Here is an 11,992-nt window from a genome sequence, read left to right as displayed (position 1 = left end):
AAAAAAAAAAGGAAAGCGTGGGAGATTTGGACTTGGGAATGAGAGGCTGGCTTGTTTTGTCGTGGCGCAGAAGGGTTGGGAAGTGACACCAAACCAGCCGAAGCAGATGGCAGCGATGCCAAGCAGCAAGCTGCAATCCAATCTCCTCCTCATCTCCTCCTCCCGGGTCCCACCATGGCGACACCCTCGACTACGACTCCCCTCCCTCTCATAGCCCTCAGCATCTCACCTCACCTCACCTCACCTCATCAACCACTGCACCACATTCTCCTTTTATTCTTCTTCTTCTTCTTCTTCTTCTTCTTCCTCCTCCTCCTCCTCCTCCTCCCTTAACTTCCTTATCATCCTCATGATCTCACATCCTTCTTATTCTTATCTTCTTACAATCGATCCTTTGTGGTGCAAATTAAAGAAGAGCATGGCCAAGAAAAAGTTCAGAGAGACTACCTCTCTTGTTGTCTTCTCCATCTTTATACTAATTGTCTCTTGAGTGCAACAGTTGGTTTGGATCCATCCCCTCTTCTTAATTTGTTCTGTAGCAGGAGTAGAATTCGGATCGCATGAGCTTGCGTACTTAAATTTGGGGATCTTTCACTTTTTCCTCCCTTTGCCTAGCTTTCTCGTCTTTATCCTCTTGTTGATTAAATAGGCGATTCGGAAGGAGACGGAAGGAATTAATTTTGCACCCGGCCAGGAGAAGAAACCAAATGAAAGGTAAGAAATAGGGAGAAAAATTTGGTGTTTTTATTCCTGCTTCCGTCCAAGCCCATGGCAGCGGCTTCTTCGTCGGTACCTTTCTTTGGAATTAGAGACGAAGACGAGCATGAGCTCAGCAAGCAACAGTCGACGACCGCCGCTGCTCCTCCGCCTGGCTCTGCTACTGCTTTGGCTCCTCCCAAGAAGAAGAGAAATCAGCCAGGAAATCCAAGTAATCGATATGCTCGTTTAATTTTGTTTTCTTTCAATTAGTGATTTGATGGAGATGATGACGGTGATGGAAGATGGTAATTGAATTAGATCCGGACGCGGAGGTGATCGCACTGTCGCCGAAGACGCTGATGGCGACGAACAGGTTCATCTGCGAGGTGTGCAACAAGGGGTTCCAGCGGGAGCAAAACCTGCAGCTGCACCGGCGGGGTCACAACCTGCCCTGGAAGCTGAAGCAGAAGAACCCCAAGGAGGCGCGGAGGCGGGTGTATCTCTGCCCCGAGCCTTCCTGCGTCCACCACGACCCCTCCCGCGCCCTCGGCGACCTCACCGGCATCAAGAAGCACTTCTGCCGCAAGCACGGCGAGAAGAAGTGGAAGTGCGACAAGTGCTCCAAGAAGTACGCCGTCCAGTCCGACTGGAAGGCCCACTCCAAGACCTGCGGTACCCGCGAGTACCGCTGCGACTGCGGCACTCTTTTTTCCAGGTCAAGTCTCCTGCTTAACCATTCATCTGCACTAACTCACACGCAAGGGGGAAAAAAAAGGCGGGGTTTCTATATTCCGTTTCGTTATTTAGGGTTAGGGTTAGAGGATTGATATAATTGATTAGATTCCCAGCACGGGTAGGGGAAGAGAAACTATTTCTCCACCCTCGTGAATGGGAATTGAACTGGAGTACGGTCGCCATGTTCATTGAGATTTCAAAAGAAAAGGGGACGCATCCTTGCGCTGCTGCCTGTATCTATCCCTCGGAACAGACGCCCAACTCCTCCTCTCTCTCTCTTCTCTAGATTCACGTGGTGATATGGAAGTAACGCTAGGTCAATTTGTTGGGTTGTGGTTTGGAGAGATGTGGGCGACTGCATCGCTCGATTGGGAGCAAACACTGCCGTCTCTGACCTCTGTCGACGAGTAAAATCTTTTGCTCTTCCGCTTGGATTTGACCGCACGTTATCCTTGTCCCCCAATCAATAATCTGAATCATTGCTCGTAGATTGCTTGAGCCGAACGTTGAAACTGATTCAGTTTAATTGATTCTTTCACGGTTTTGGTATAACATCGGCGTGCGTCCACTTGTTCGTGAGCTGGTTTTGCAGTTTAATTTTGGATCGTGCGTAGATTTAGATAGATTTATTCTTGCATTTCTGGGAGTTTCCTCTTTTCTTGTTCATGAAATCAAAGAGTATTGAATGCAGGCGCGATAGCTTCATCACTCACAGAGCCTTCTGCGACGCGCTCGCTCAAGAATCGGCCACCAGGCTTCCCAATGGCATTGCTTCCGCCGGAGTCGGTGGCGGTGGGAGACAATTTTACGGCGGCAGTGCGGGAGTTGGAGGCGGAATCAATTTGGACCTTATTTCTCCGGCGAATCCTCCACAGTTCGGCCAGTTGAGTAGTACCACTTCCTTGTTCCGGCCGTCGCAATCCTACCTTTCTGGAGCCGGCTCCGGGCACGACTTTAATAGCTTGATTCAAGACATGCACAGTAATACCACGGCTGGCGCTTCTTCGACAGGAAATCTTTACAACCTCAGCTTCTTCTCCAACAACGCTGGGGCCACCGGCGCTGGTGCGGCCGCTGCCAACATGCCCCTCCCATCCGATCAATTTCCCAACTCGAGGTCCAGCGGCGGTGGTCTTTTCCCCAGCATCAACATCAAAAACAACGTGCCGTCACTACTCGTGGCCGATCCAACCGAACCCGCCGCTTCGTCACCAGCACTGCCACAGATGTCCGCCACCGCGCTGCTTCAGAAGGCCGCGCAAATGGGCGCCGCGGCGTCGAACAGCCGCAGCTCTCTGCTTTCCGGTTTTGTCGGCGCATACCATTCAGAGACCACCCAGAGGGCGCAATTGGTGGACAACGAGAGGAGCTTCCAAACCCTAATGAATTCACTTGGCGGTGGCGCCGGGGCGTTCGCCAATAACTTGGACGACGGCAGCCCCAAGCTCCACCACGTCGTCGGCGCGGGAACTCCGCCGCCCGACAACGGGCTCACGAGGGACTTCCTCGGCGTCGCCAACTTAAGCGTCTTAGAATCGGAGATGAAATCGGCTTTCTCGAGGAGGAGCAACAACCCATGAGAATTCTTCTTCAGCTAGCATATGCACTAGATCGAGGTAGGCAGCTCCAATAATCAATCGATCAACTGCACTTTATCGTAGCGGTGTAATATGTGCAAGACTCCTCATAATTAACTGCTCGATCGAATTAAGATTAATTATCCAGACTTTGATTCAATTCTTCTACTTGGATTCCACGAAATGATCCTCTGCCACTCCCTGCAGCTACGTTTTGTTGTTTGCATGGCCACCGCAGCCGGTGGCGCAGGGCCGTGGCCAAACTGAGAGAGGGGTGGGGGAAGGGGAAGGGGGCGCGTTCACGTGAGTCCGTGCATGGGAGCGTGACAAACTGACGACTCCATGCAAAGCGCACTGCATGCTTCCTTTCCTTCCTCCATGGCCACTTCTTATTTTTTTTCACGAGAAGAATGTTTGGTCACAAACCTTCCCTTCTCACACACTCGCTTAAACTATAGTACTGATTATCTGCATGGGGCCCACTTTTGACACTTCTGCTTGTCCTGCGCCTTCTTGTCGTCGGAATCTCGAGCGCGTGGAGAGGCCCAGCCGGCGGGTGGCGCGGCCGCGCGCGGTTCGCTGGAAAATGCTGCGTATCAGTGGATTTTTTTTTTTTTTACTGAAAGTAGATATTAACTTTTACTATGGAGGTTGCGCGCAGTAACATGTGGTTCACATGGAGAACATTGGATAGGAGTCTCACACGGGACCCAGAATATATATTCCTTGAGTGTGAAATTAGGGTTTCCTGTGTGCAGTAGCTAGGCGAAGGCTTGGCTTAGTTTTACTTCTTTAGTATTATTATTATTATTTTTATTTTTAAGCAAAAAACTGATCAATTATTGATGTGTGTGTAATATTTGGTTGTGTTCATCATTGAAAGAGAGATGAGATGTCTATGATCTGAAGTTGCAATGAGACAAAGGAAGCGTTGGTCCACTGGCGTGGACGATCAGTACGTGTGAGGCAAGTCGAACACCACCGTTGCATGGAGAATCCGATGCAAATTGCAGAGGGGACATGCAGTCTCGTGAAGGCAGTGTCCCACGTGAGCCCGAGTGAGAAAATTACAAGGCAGATGATGAAATTTTAGTACATCAACATAGTTGACCGTACGATATATATATATATATATAATTTTTTTTTTACGAAGTACATATAAATTTTGTACCGTAGCCATGATGTTGAGTTCTTGGAAGAGGATATGCAGTCAATTTTGACAATAAAAGATACTAAAACTTTGATAAGAGTTGAGATAGTGGTTTCATCCTTGTGGTTCAGCTTAATCATGGTTTTATAATGTGTTTTTGTAATGCGTAAGAGCATTCATATCAATTACCCTAAACTAAATTTTTACTTTAAATTTTACATTTTGCATTAAAAAAATATCCACATCAGGTACCCTATTCATTCCCTAAATATACATTTTATGAATAGTAATACTTTAAATTTAGGGAATGGAATCCATTCCCTAAACATTAAAATATTATTTCTCTCTCCTCCCTTTAATAATAAAAAATTTCTCTCCCCTTCCTCTAATAATAAAAATTTTCTCTCTCCTTTATCTCTTTCCTCCATCTAATAATAAAAAATATGAAAGAAAGAGAAAAAATAATAAAAAAATAAATATATGGTAAATTATAGGGAAACTGATGTATCATGTAGTGAAAAATGGATATCTAAATTTAATAAAGTAGTTCTTTTATCCTAAATTTTAGATTTTGGATGAGCATACTGATATGGATGCTCTTAGTTAACTATGTATTTGATGTAGCGCATCAAATTTTGTCGTGCCATGTAGAGTTTGACATTCAGACATATTGAGTGCGTAGTGAATAATTTCATGCATTTGTTTTCACATTGATGTAATTTTAGGATATCGCCTTGGGTGTATATAATGTAATAATGTGTTGATTGCTTAGGTTGATCTTTGACTACCTAGAACTTGTGTATTATATATATGAAATCTTGCAACATTAGAATACATCGAAGTAGTTTGTCGACTGACTCAAGTTATAAATTGTTCACAAGCTTATGACAAGATGCAAGCTTGTAGGAGGATTCTGAAAATAATGTCAATTAATTACGATAGAGTTTCTAGTCGAATGGATAAGGGTTTTTTCAATCAACTAGACAAAGAGTCAATGCAAATAAATTATTTTCTCTAAGTAACAAATAATTAAAAGAATAAATAATTGACTGGAATATGATTATTCAATTAGAAGCATGTTTCATTCCACTAGAGTTATAAACATTGGAGTCAGTGATGGATCCGTGGGCTATAGCCCAACCTTTTTTTTATTATTATTATTATCTATGTAAGCTTTGTTAGTTCAATAAATGGATTTATATAAGATTTGTTAAGTATTGATTTTTTTTAAACAAAATAGATAAATAAATAAATGAATTGAATCATTGAATACAAAATGAAGGTGTTGACTTAAAATTGTATTGGGGTCAAATAAAATCCATCAAGGCATGGAAATAAAGAGTATGTTATTCAAATCGAGGTTCAATTAGACTTGATTTGGTTAAGTTATAGCCGAACTAAGTTTAATTAGTGTTGCTTCACGCGATCTCTTTTCTCTCTTCCTCTTCTTCTGCATGTTATAGGTTGAGAGGCGTTGCCCCTTCTTTGTGCAATAATTGGTATCATAGCTACAGATTTTTGATGGATTTCTTCAACATGTTGGGGATAATTTCTGTGAATTTTGATATGATGAAGTTTGACGAAACAACAATTGTTGCGCAAAGAAGGGGCAACACCTCTCAACCTCTAACGTGCAGAAGAAGAGGAAGAGAGAAAAGAGATTGTGCGGAGTAATAAGACAAAGACGCATAAAAGGAGAGCAAACACGAGGAGAAGAAGAGAAAGAAGAAGAGTTACCGTGGTTCGGCGGTGTGCCTACTCCACAAAAACGACTAAAGTTTTATTAGAATTCTTTCTACACAAGAGAATCATATTACAAGATTCTTGTGATTGTTGTTCATTTTTTGTACCCAAAGGATGTTCACATATCTCCACAATGACATGTATTGTTCACTGTAGGCCTAGACCCTCATGACTTTGCTCTTGAGCTCTCCTCAAAAGGCCTCATGCCATTGGAGATATCATGCATCCTTTTAACCACATGATCTTTACCAAATCTTTCTAATGTGTGACTTTGATTGAACCCTAACAATCTTCCCCTCAAACAAAGGACCACAATTACTCTTATGGTCCGGGCCTCCCCGTGAGCATCTGGTCACCCTGATCTACTCTGGGCCTCCCTGCAAGCATCCGCACCCAGTCACCTTGACCTACTCCAGGCCTCCCCGCGAGCATTCGGTCACCTTGACCTGTTGCCCTCCCTGCGAGCATCCGATCACCCTGACTTACTCACCTCCCCACGAGCATCTGGTCACCCTGAACTGCTCCAGGCCTCCCCGCAAGCATCCACTCATCCTGACCTGCTCTGGACTTCCCCGTGAGTATCCGGTCACCCTGACCTACTCCGGGTTCCCCGCGAATATCCGGTCACCCTGACCTACTTCAAGCCTCTCGCGAACATTCAGTCACCCTGACCTACTCCGGGTCTCCTCGCAAGCATCCGGTCACCTTGACCTACTCCGGGCGTCTCCAAGAGTATCTGGTCACTCATGACTAGCTCTGGGCCTACCCTCAACTTCATTCAAGGCGACCCCACATTGCATCTGGTCTGAACCTGACTCTGATACCATTTGTTGTAACCAAAGGATGTCCGCATATCTACACAATGACATGATATTATCCACTTTGGGCCTAGGCCATCATGCCTTTACTCTTGGGCTCTCTCCAAAAGGTCTCATGTAACGACCCAAATTTCCTCATTATGAGACCTAATAGTAATTAAAAATACTTAGAAATGCTTTAGAAATGTTCTAGAGATTTTAAGGAATTTGTAGAGTATTTTTATGTAATTTTTGGAGGTCGTTTGATATTTTTACCAAATGGAGGAAGTTTCAAAAAAATAAAAAGGTTCGGTCGAGGTTCGAACCCGCGACCTTCGACCCGAACCTTAAGCGAATTCGGCTGACCAAGTGCTCAAGCGGGCGTTGCTGATTAAGGAAGGAGCGAATTTTATTTAAGTAGTAGTTAGTAATAGGATACTTGAGTTATAAAGAGAGGAACTTAGGGCTTGATTTTTCCGTGACCTAACTTTTCCCCTCCCTTCTTCTCTCTCGTGCGCGGTGTTTCTGTCGAGCGAAATCCGAAGCCGAGATTAGGGTTTTTCTCCGCATCGGCTTAAGGTGTTCTTCGAGGGGTTCTCTCCACCATCACGACCTCTTCGTTGAGGAGAGCTCGGGGGCACGAGGGAGAGCCGGAATCTTGAGTTCCTCCGAAAACCCTAGAAGCCTAATTCGGATTGTAAGTCCAAGAAACCAATGTAGTTTATTAAGCATATAGTGTAGATTTTATTAAGCTTACAAGTGCAAACCTTTTTCTAGATGCATTGTGTGTAACTGCTGTATACGTGATGAGCATACTATAGTTTCTTTTTAAGTTTTAGCAGTTTTCTTATCTTGCTCCGGATTTTGTACATATACATCTATGAGTAATTATAAGTAAAGGAAGACCAAGGTCTTAGTTTTGATCCTAAATTCCAGCATTGAGGATCCGCAGCACGTCTAGTAGTTAAAGAAATGCCAAGGCATTTTATTATAAGAATATTAAAGATAACAAGTATTTTATTTTTAAAAGGCTAGTACCCGACTTCCAAGGTTGTCGTTAAACAAATCCAGGTGACCAATTCTAAGGTCTTGGCCCTGGTAAGACCAAGGTCTTTACCCTCGTAGGACTGGTGACTAGCTACCACAGTCTCTATTAGGGAGTATGCATTGGTACTAAGCCTGGGCCCAAGAAGAAAGTTTATTATTATTTTGAAGTATTAAACTATATGTATTTGAACTAGCAAAGTAAGTGTCATAAACGTTTAATTCAGCAAGTTAGCCTCTTTATTCCCAAGTGCAGCAAGTTAGAACTGATGTTTTCTTTTAGCACTACAAACCTTAGTTTGATTGCTACTTTCATGGAGCATTGCAGATTTTTAGTTTGCATTTAGCTCTTGGGGTTCTTGGGTAGCAGTAGGCGTGCACCACAAATGAAGAATTACAGAATTTTTGTATTTTGTAGCAGTGCAGAATTTTTGCATTTTGTAGTAGTGCAGATTTTTGCATTTTGTAGCAGACTAGCAGCGCAAATTTTTGCATTTTATAGCAGTGCAGATTTTTGCATTTTTTAGTAGTGCAGATTTTTGCATTTTGTAGCAGTGCAGATTTTTCATCAAGCATCTAGTTTCTTTTGGTGTTATATACATGAGTAGATTTTCTAGTTTCTATTTGCTATTAATTCGAAGCATGCAGTATTAGTTTTATTTGTTTCCTGATTAGTTTATTGAGCATGATTGGCCTGTTCTTCCAGCATGCAGTTTTATTCTTGTATATCATGAGTATGCAAATTTTAGTGCTTTGCTATTAGATGAGCATGAGTAGTTTTCTTCTTATAGATTCAGTTTTTAGCATTGCTGTATTTATATGCACATTCGAGTTTTTGTGAGTTAGACAGCGCTTACTAAGCATTCGCTTATAGTTTGCATTTCCTCTTACTGCAGATAAAGGAAAGGAAAAGCTATAGCAAAGGAAGGCGACAAGGAGGTGTTCGATGATGTGTGTGATGCCAGGACTATGGGAGAGGCTTGGGACGTTATTAAGTTTCCGTGTTTTAGTGGATAAGAAACATATGAGATTGTACTTTATATTCCATGTCATTTGAGATTGTACTTTATATTCCATGTCATTTGAGATTATTCTTGCTTTAGATTGCATGCTAAGATGAGTTCAGTTTAGTAAGTAGGTACTTTTGTGTTGCATTGAGATATAGTTTCATATGTTTTCTGCTATTATGAGTTATATGTGCATGTCAATATTGTATTTTATTTTAGTCTTGCTGAACTGCATATACTCTGCCTAAATTTTAAGTTTTCTGGAAAAAATTTTTAATGTACAGTTTGCTGTATTAGTCAAGTAAGAATCTATAGTAGTTATGTAACGGGCACCTTTAGAGAGTAGTAGTAAGAAGGGCGGTCGTTACAGTTGGTATCAGAGTCGTTCCTATTCTCCAGCATCACACATCAGCACCAGCCTTGCCGTCCAAGTAAGAAAGTATTTATGTTTTCTTTTATGCTTTTCCTTATTATTTGCAGTATAGAGTATTTGCTTAGATATGCTTAAGTAAGATGAAAGTTCTTGTTTTCTTTTGTTTACATATGTATACATGTCTAGAAAGCGTAGGGACGATTTTAAGTTTTTCTCTGCATAACTAGATGTCAAGCAGAGGACGTCCCCGTACCGCTCGTACTGAGGACCGAGCTCAGGAGAACGAAGAGACTAGAACAACTGAGCCTAATCTTCCTGAAGTTGTTGCCCAACTCCAGAGATAAGTGGTAGAGCAGCAACAAGTGATTGCCAATCTGATGGCCAATTAGCAGAAAGTTCCTCCCACTCCTCCAACCATAAATGTGGGGACTCCATTGGTGACTGAGGACCCACCAGTTACTCAGGAAGTCGCAACAACACCTCAAAGGCAAGAAGCATACCTCATCCAGTGGCTGAAGCAGAAACCAGAAAACTTCTCAGGCACGACTGAGCCTTGGGATGCTCAAGCTTGGTTCAAGACACTAGAGAGCACAATGGAGCTTCTTGACTAGCCAGAAGTCGAGAAGGTCAAGTGTGCCTCCTTTTGCCTGGCTGGAGATGCTCGTAAGTGGTGGGAGAGAGAGTTAAGAGCAAGAGAGTAGTCAATCAGATGAGCTGGACTGACTCCGAGACAGAGTTTCACGAAGAATTCTTTCGCCAACGGATCACCAATAAACATTATGAAGAGTTTATAGAATTCAGAAGGTGAACCATCCTTTGGGTTCACGGGAGTGCCGAGGAGGAGGACCCAGAAGCTTCTCTCTTCTCTGACATCTCACCAGATGTTAGCTAAAGGGTGTGCTGGTTTTCTTGCATTCATTGTGAGTACAGAAGAACAAGAAAGACCCAAGCAGGAGGAAGTTCGGATAGTCTGCAAGTATCCAGAGGTATTTCTAGAAGAGCTACCTGGACTACCTCCCAAAAGAGAAGTGGAGTTTGAAATTGAATTGGTTCCTGGTATCGGTCCCTTTTCAAAAGCTTCATACCGCATGTCTCCAGCAGAGCTGAAAGAGTTACAAGAACAACTTCAGGAGCTGCTTGACAAAGGCTTCATCCACCCTAGTCATTCACCATGGGGAGCTCCAGTGTTGTTTGTCAAGAAGAAGGATGGATCTATGCAGATGTGCATAGATTATAGGGCTCTGAATCAAGTGACAATCAAGAACAAGTACCCACTGCCCAGAATTGAGGACTTATTTGATCAATTGAAAGGGGCAACAATGTTATCCAAGATAGACCTGCGCTCTGGGTACCATAAGTTGAAAGTGAAGGAAAGTGATATACCCAGAGCAACTTTCAGGAACAGATACGGACACTATGAGTTCGTAGTCATGCCTTTTGGTGTGACTAATGCACCTGCAGTCTTCATGGACTAGATGAACAGAGTGTTTAGAGAATACCTTGAAAAATTTGTCATCGTGTTCATTGACGACATTCTAGTTTATTCCAGAACCCCATAGGAGCATGACACGCACTTGAGAATAGTCCTGCAGACCCTACAGCAGAAACAACTTTATGCCAAATTCTCAAAGTGCGAGTTCTGGTTAAATCAGGTGGCATTTCTAGGTCACATTATTTCTAAAGAAGGCATCCAAGTGGATCCTGCCAAGATAGAGGCAGTCAATAATTCACATAGGCCCAAGAATGTTAGAGAGATCATAAGTTTCCTTGGTTTAGCTGGGTATTACAGAAAATTTATGGAGGACTTTTCCAAGATAGCCTCTCTACTAACAGCCCTACGAGGAAGGACAAGAAGTTTGAATGGTCAGACAAATGTGAGCAGAGTTTCCAAGAGCTAAAGAAGAGACTAACCAGTGCACCTATCCTGATAGTTCTAGAAAGTGACAAGAGTTTTGACATCTACAGTGATGCTTCCAAGATGGGCCTAGGAGCTGTACTCATGCAAGAAAGAAAAGTTATAGCTTATGCTTCAAGACAACTCAAAGACTATGAGAAGAACTACCCCACTCATGATCTTGAGCTGGCAGCTATGGTCTTTGCACTGAAACTCTGGCGACACTACTTGTATGGAGTCCAGTGCAGAATCTTCACAGACCATCAAAGTTTAAAGTATTTCTTCACCCAGAAAGACTTAAACATGAGACAGCGCAGGTGGCTGGAGTTGGTCAAAGACTATAACTGTGAAATCCTCTACCACCCAGGCAAAGCTAACAAAGTGGCAGATGCACTAAGCAGGAAATCCAGTGCATCCCTGATGTCTTTTTCATCATTAGCCCTGCCACTGCAGAAGAAGTTGTCAGATTTTGGAATGGAAATTATTTATGGGCAACTCTCTGCATTGACCTTAGAGTCAACCATGCTTGAAGATATACAGAGAAAGCAAAGTGAAGATACATATATCCAAAAGATCAAGCAAGGGGTACAAAAAGGGAAAAATTCAGAGTTTCGAGTGTCAGACAATGGAATTCTTTATCAGGGGAGCCGCCTTTGTGTCCCCAATGATGAAGAACTGAGAAAGAAAATTTTAGAAGAAGCTCATAGTACACCTTACTCCATGCATCCTGGTTCCACCAAGATGTACCAAGACGTGAAACAGAGGTTCTGGTGGTCTGGACGCAAGAGAGATGTTGCAAAATATGTCAATACCTGCTTGACATGCTAGAGAGTCAAAGCAGAGTACCAGAAACCAGGAGGAGTCCTGTAACCCCTTCCAATACCAGAGTGGAAGTGGGAAGACATATCCATGGACTTTGTAACAGGTCTTCCAAGAACCATGAACGGATATAATGCAATATGGGTAATAGTGG

The 11,992-nt window shown here is 43.1% G+C and overlaps 1 protein-coding gene across 2 annotated transcripts; it reads left to right on the top strand.

The window, feature by feature from the left end:
- Nucleotides 1-222: 222 nt before the first annotated feature.
- On the top strand, nt 223-3,171 carry LOC122034259 (protein indeterminate-domain 5, chloroplastic-like). 2 transcript variants are annotated; one of them, XM_042593429.1, is made up of 3 exons: nt 223-928; nt 1,002-1,414; nt 2,126-3,171. In XM_042593429.1, exons 1-3 carry the CDS (start codon nt 824-826, stop codon nt 3,012-3,014), a joined length of 1,407 nt encoding a protein of 468 aa, XP_042449363.1. In that variant the 5' UTR covers nt 223-823; the 3' UTR covers nt 3,015-3,171. The 2 variants fall into 2 exon arrangements, with proteins under 2 accessions (XP_042449363.1, XP_042449362.1); XM_042593428.1 differs by having other exon boundaries at nt 225-928; nt 1,018-1,414.
- The last annotated feature ends 8,821 nt before the right edge of the window (nt 3,172-11,992 follow it).

This window comes from Zingiber officinale, chromosome 11B (genome assembly GCF_018446385.1).
Source record: "Zingiber officinale cultivar Zhangliang chromosome 11B, Zo_v1.1, whole genome shotgun sequence".
Lineage (NCBI taxonomy): Eukaryota > Viridiplantae > Streptophyta > Magnoliopsida > Zingiberales > Zingiberaceae > Zingiber > Zingiber officinale.
The sequence above is the reverse complement of the archived record's forward strand: the minus strand, read 5'-3'. Positions and strand labels throughout refer to the sequence as shown.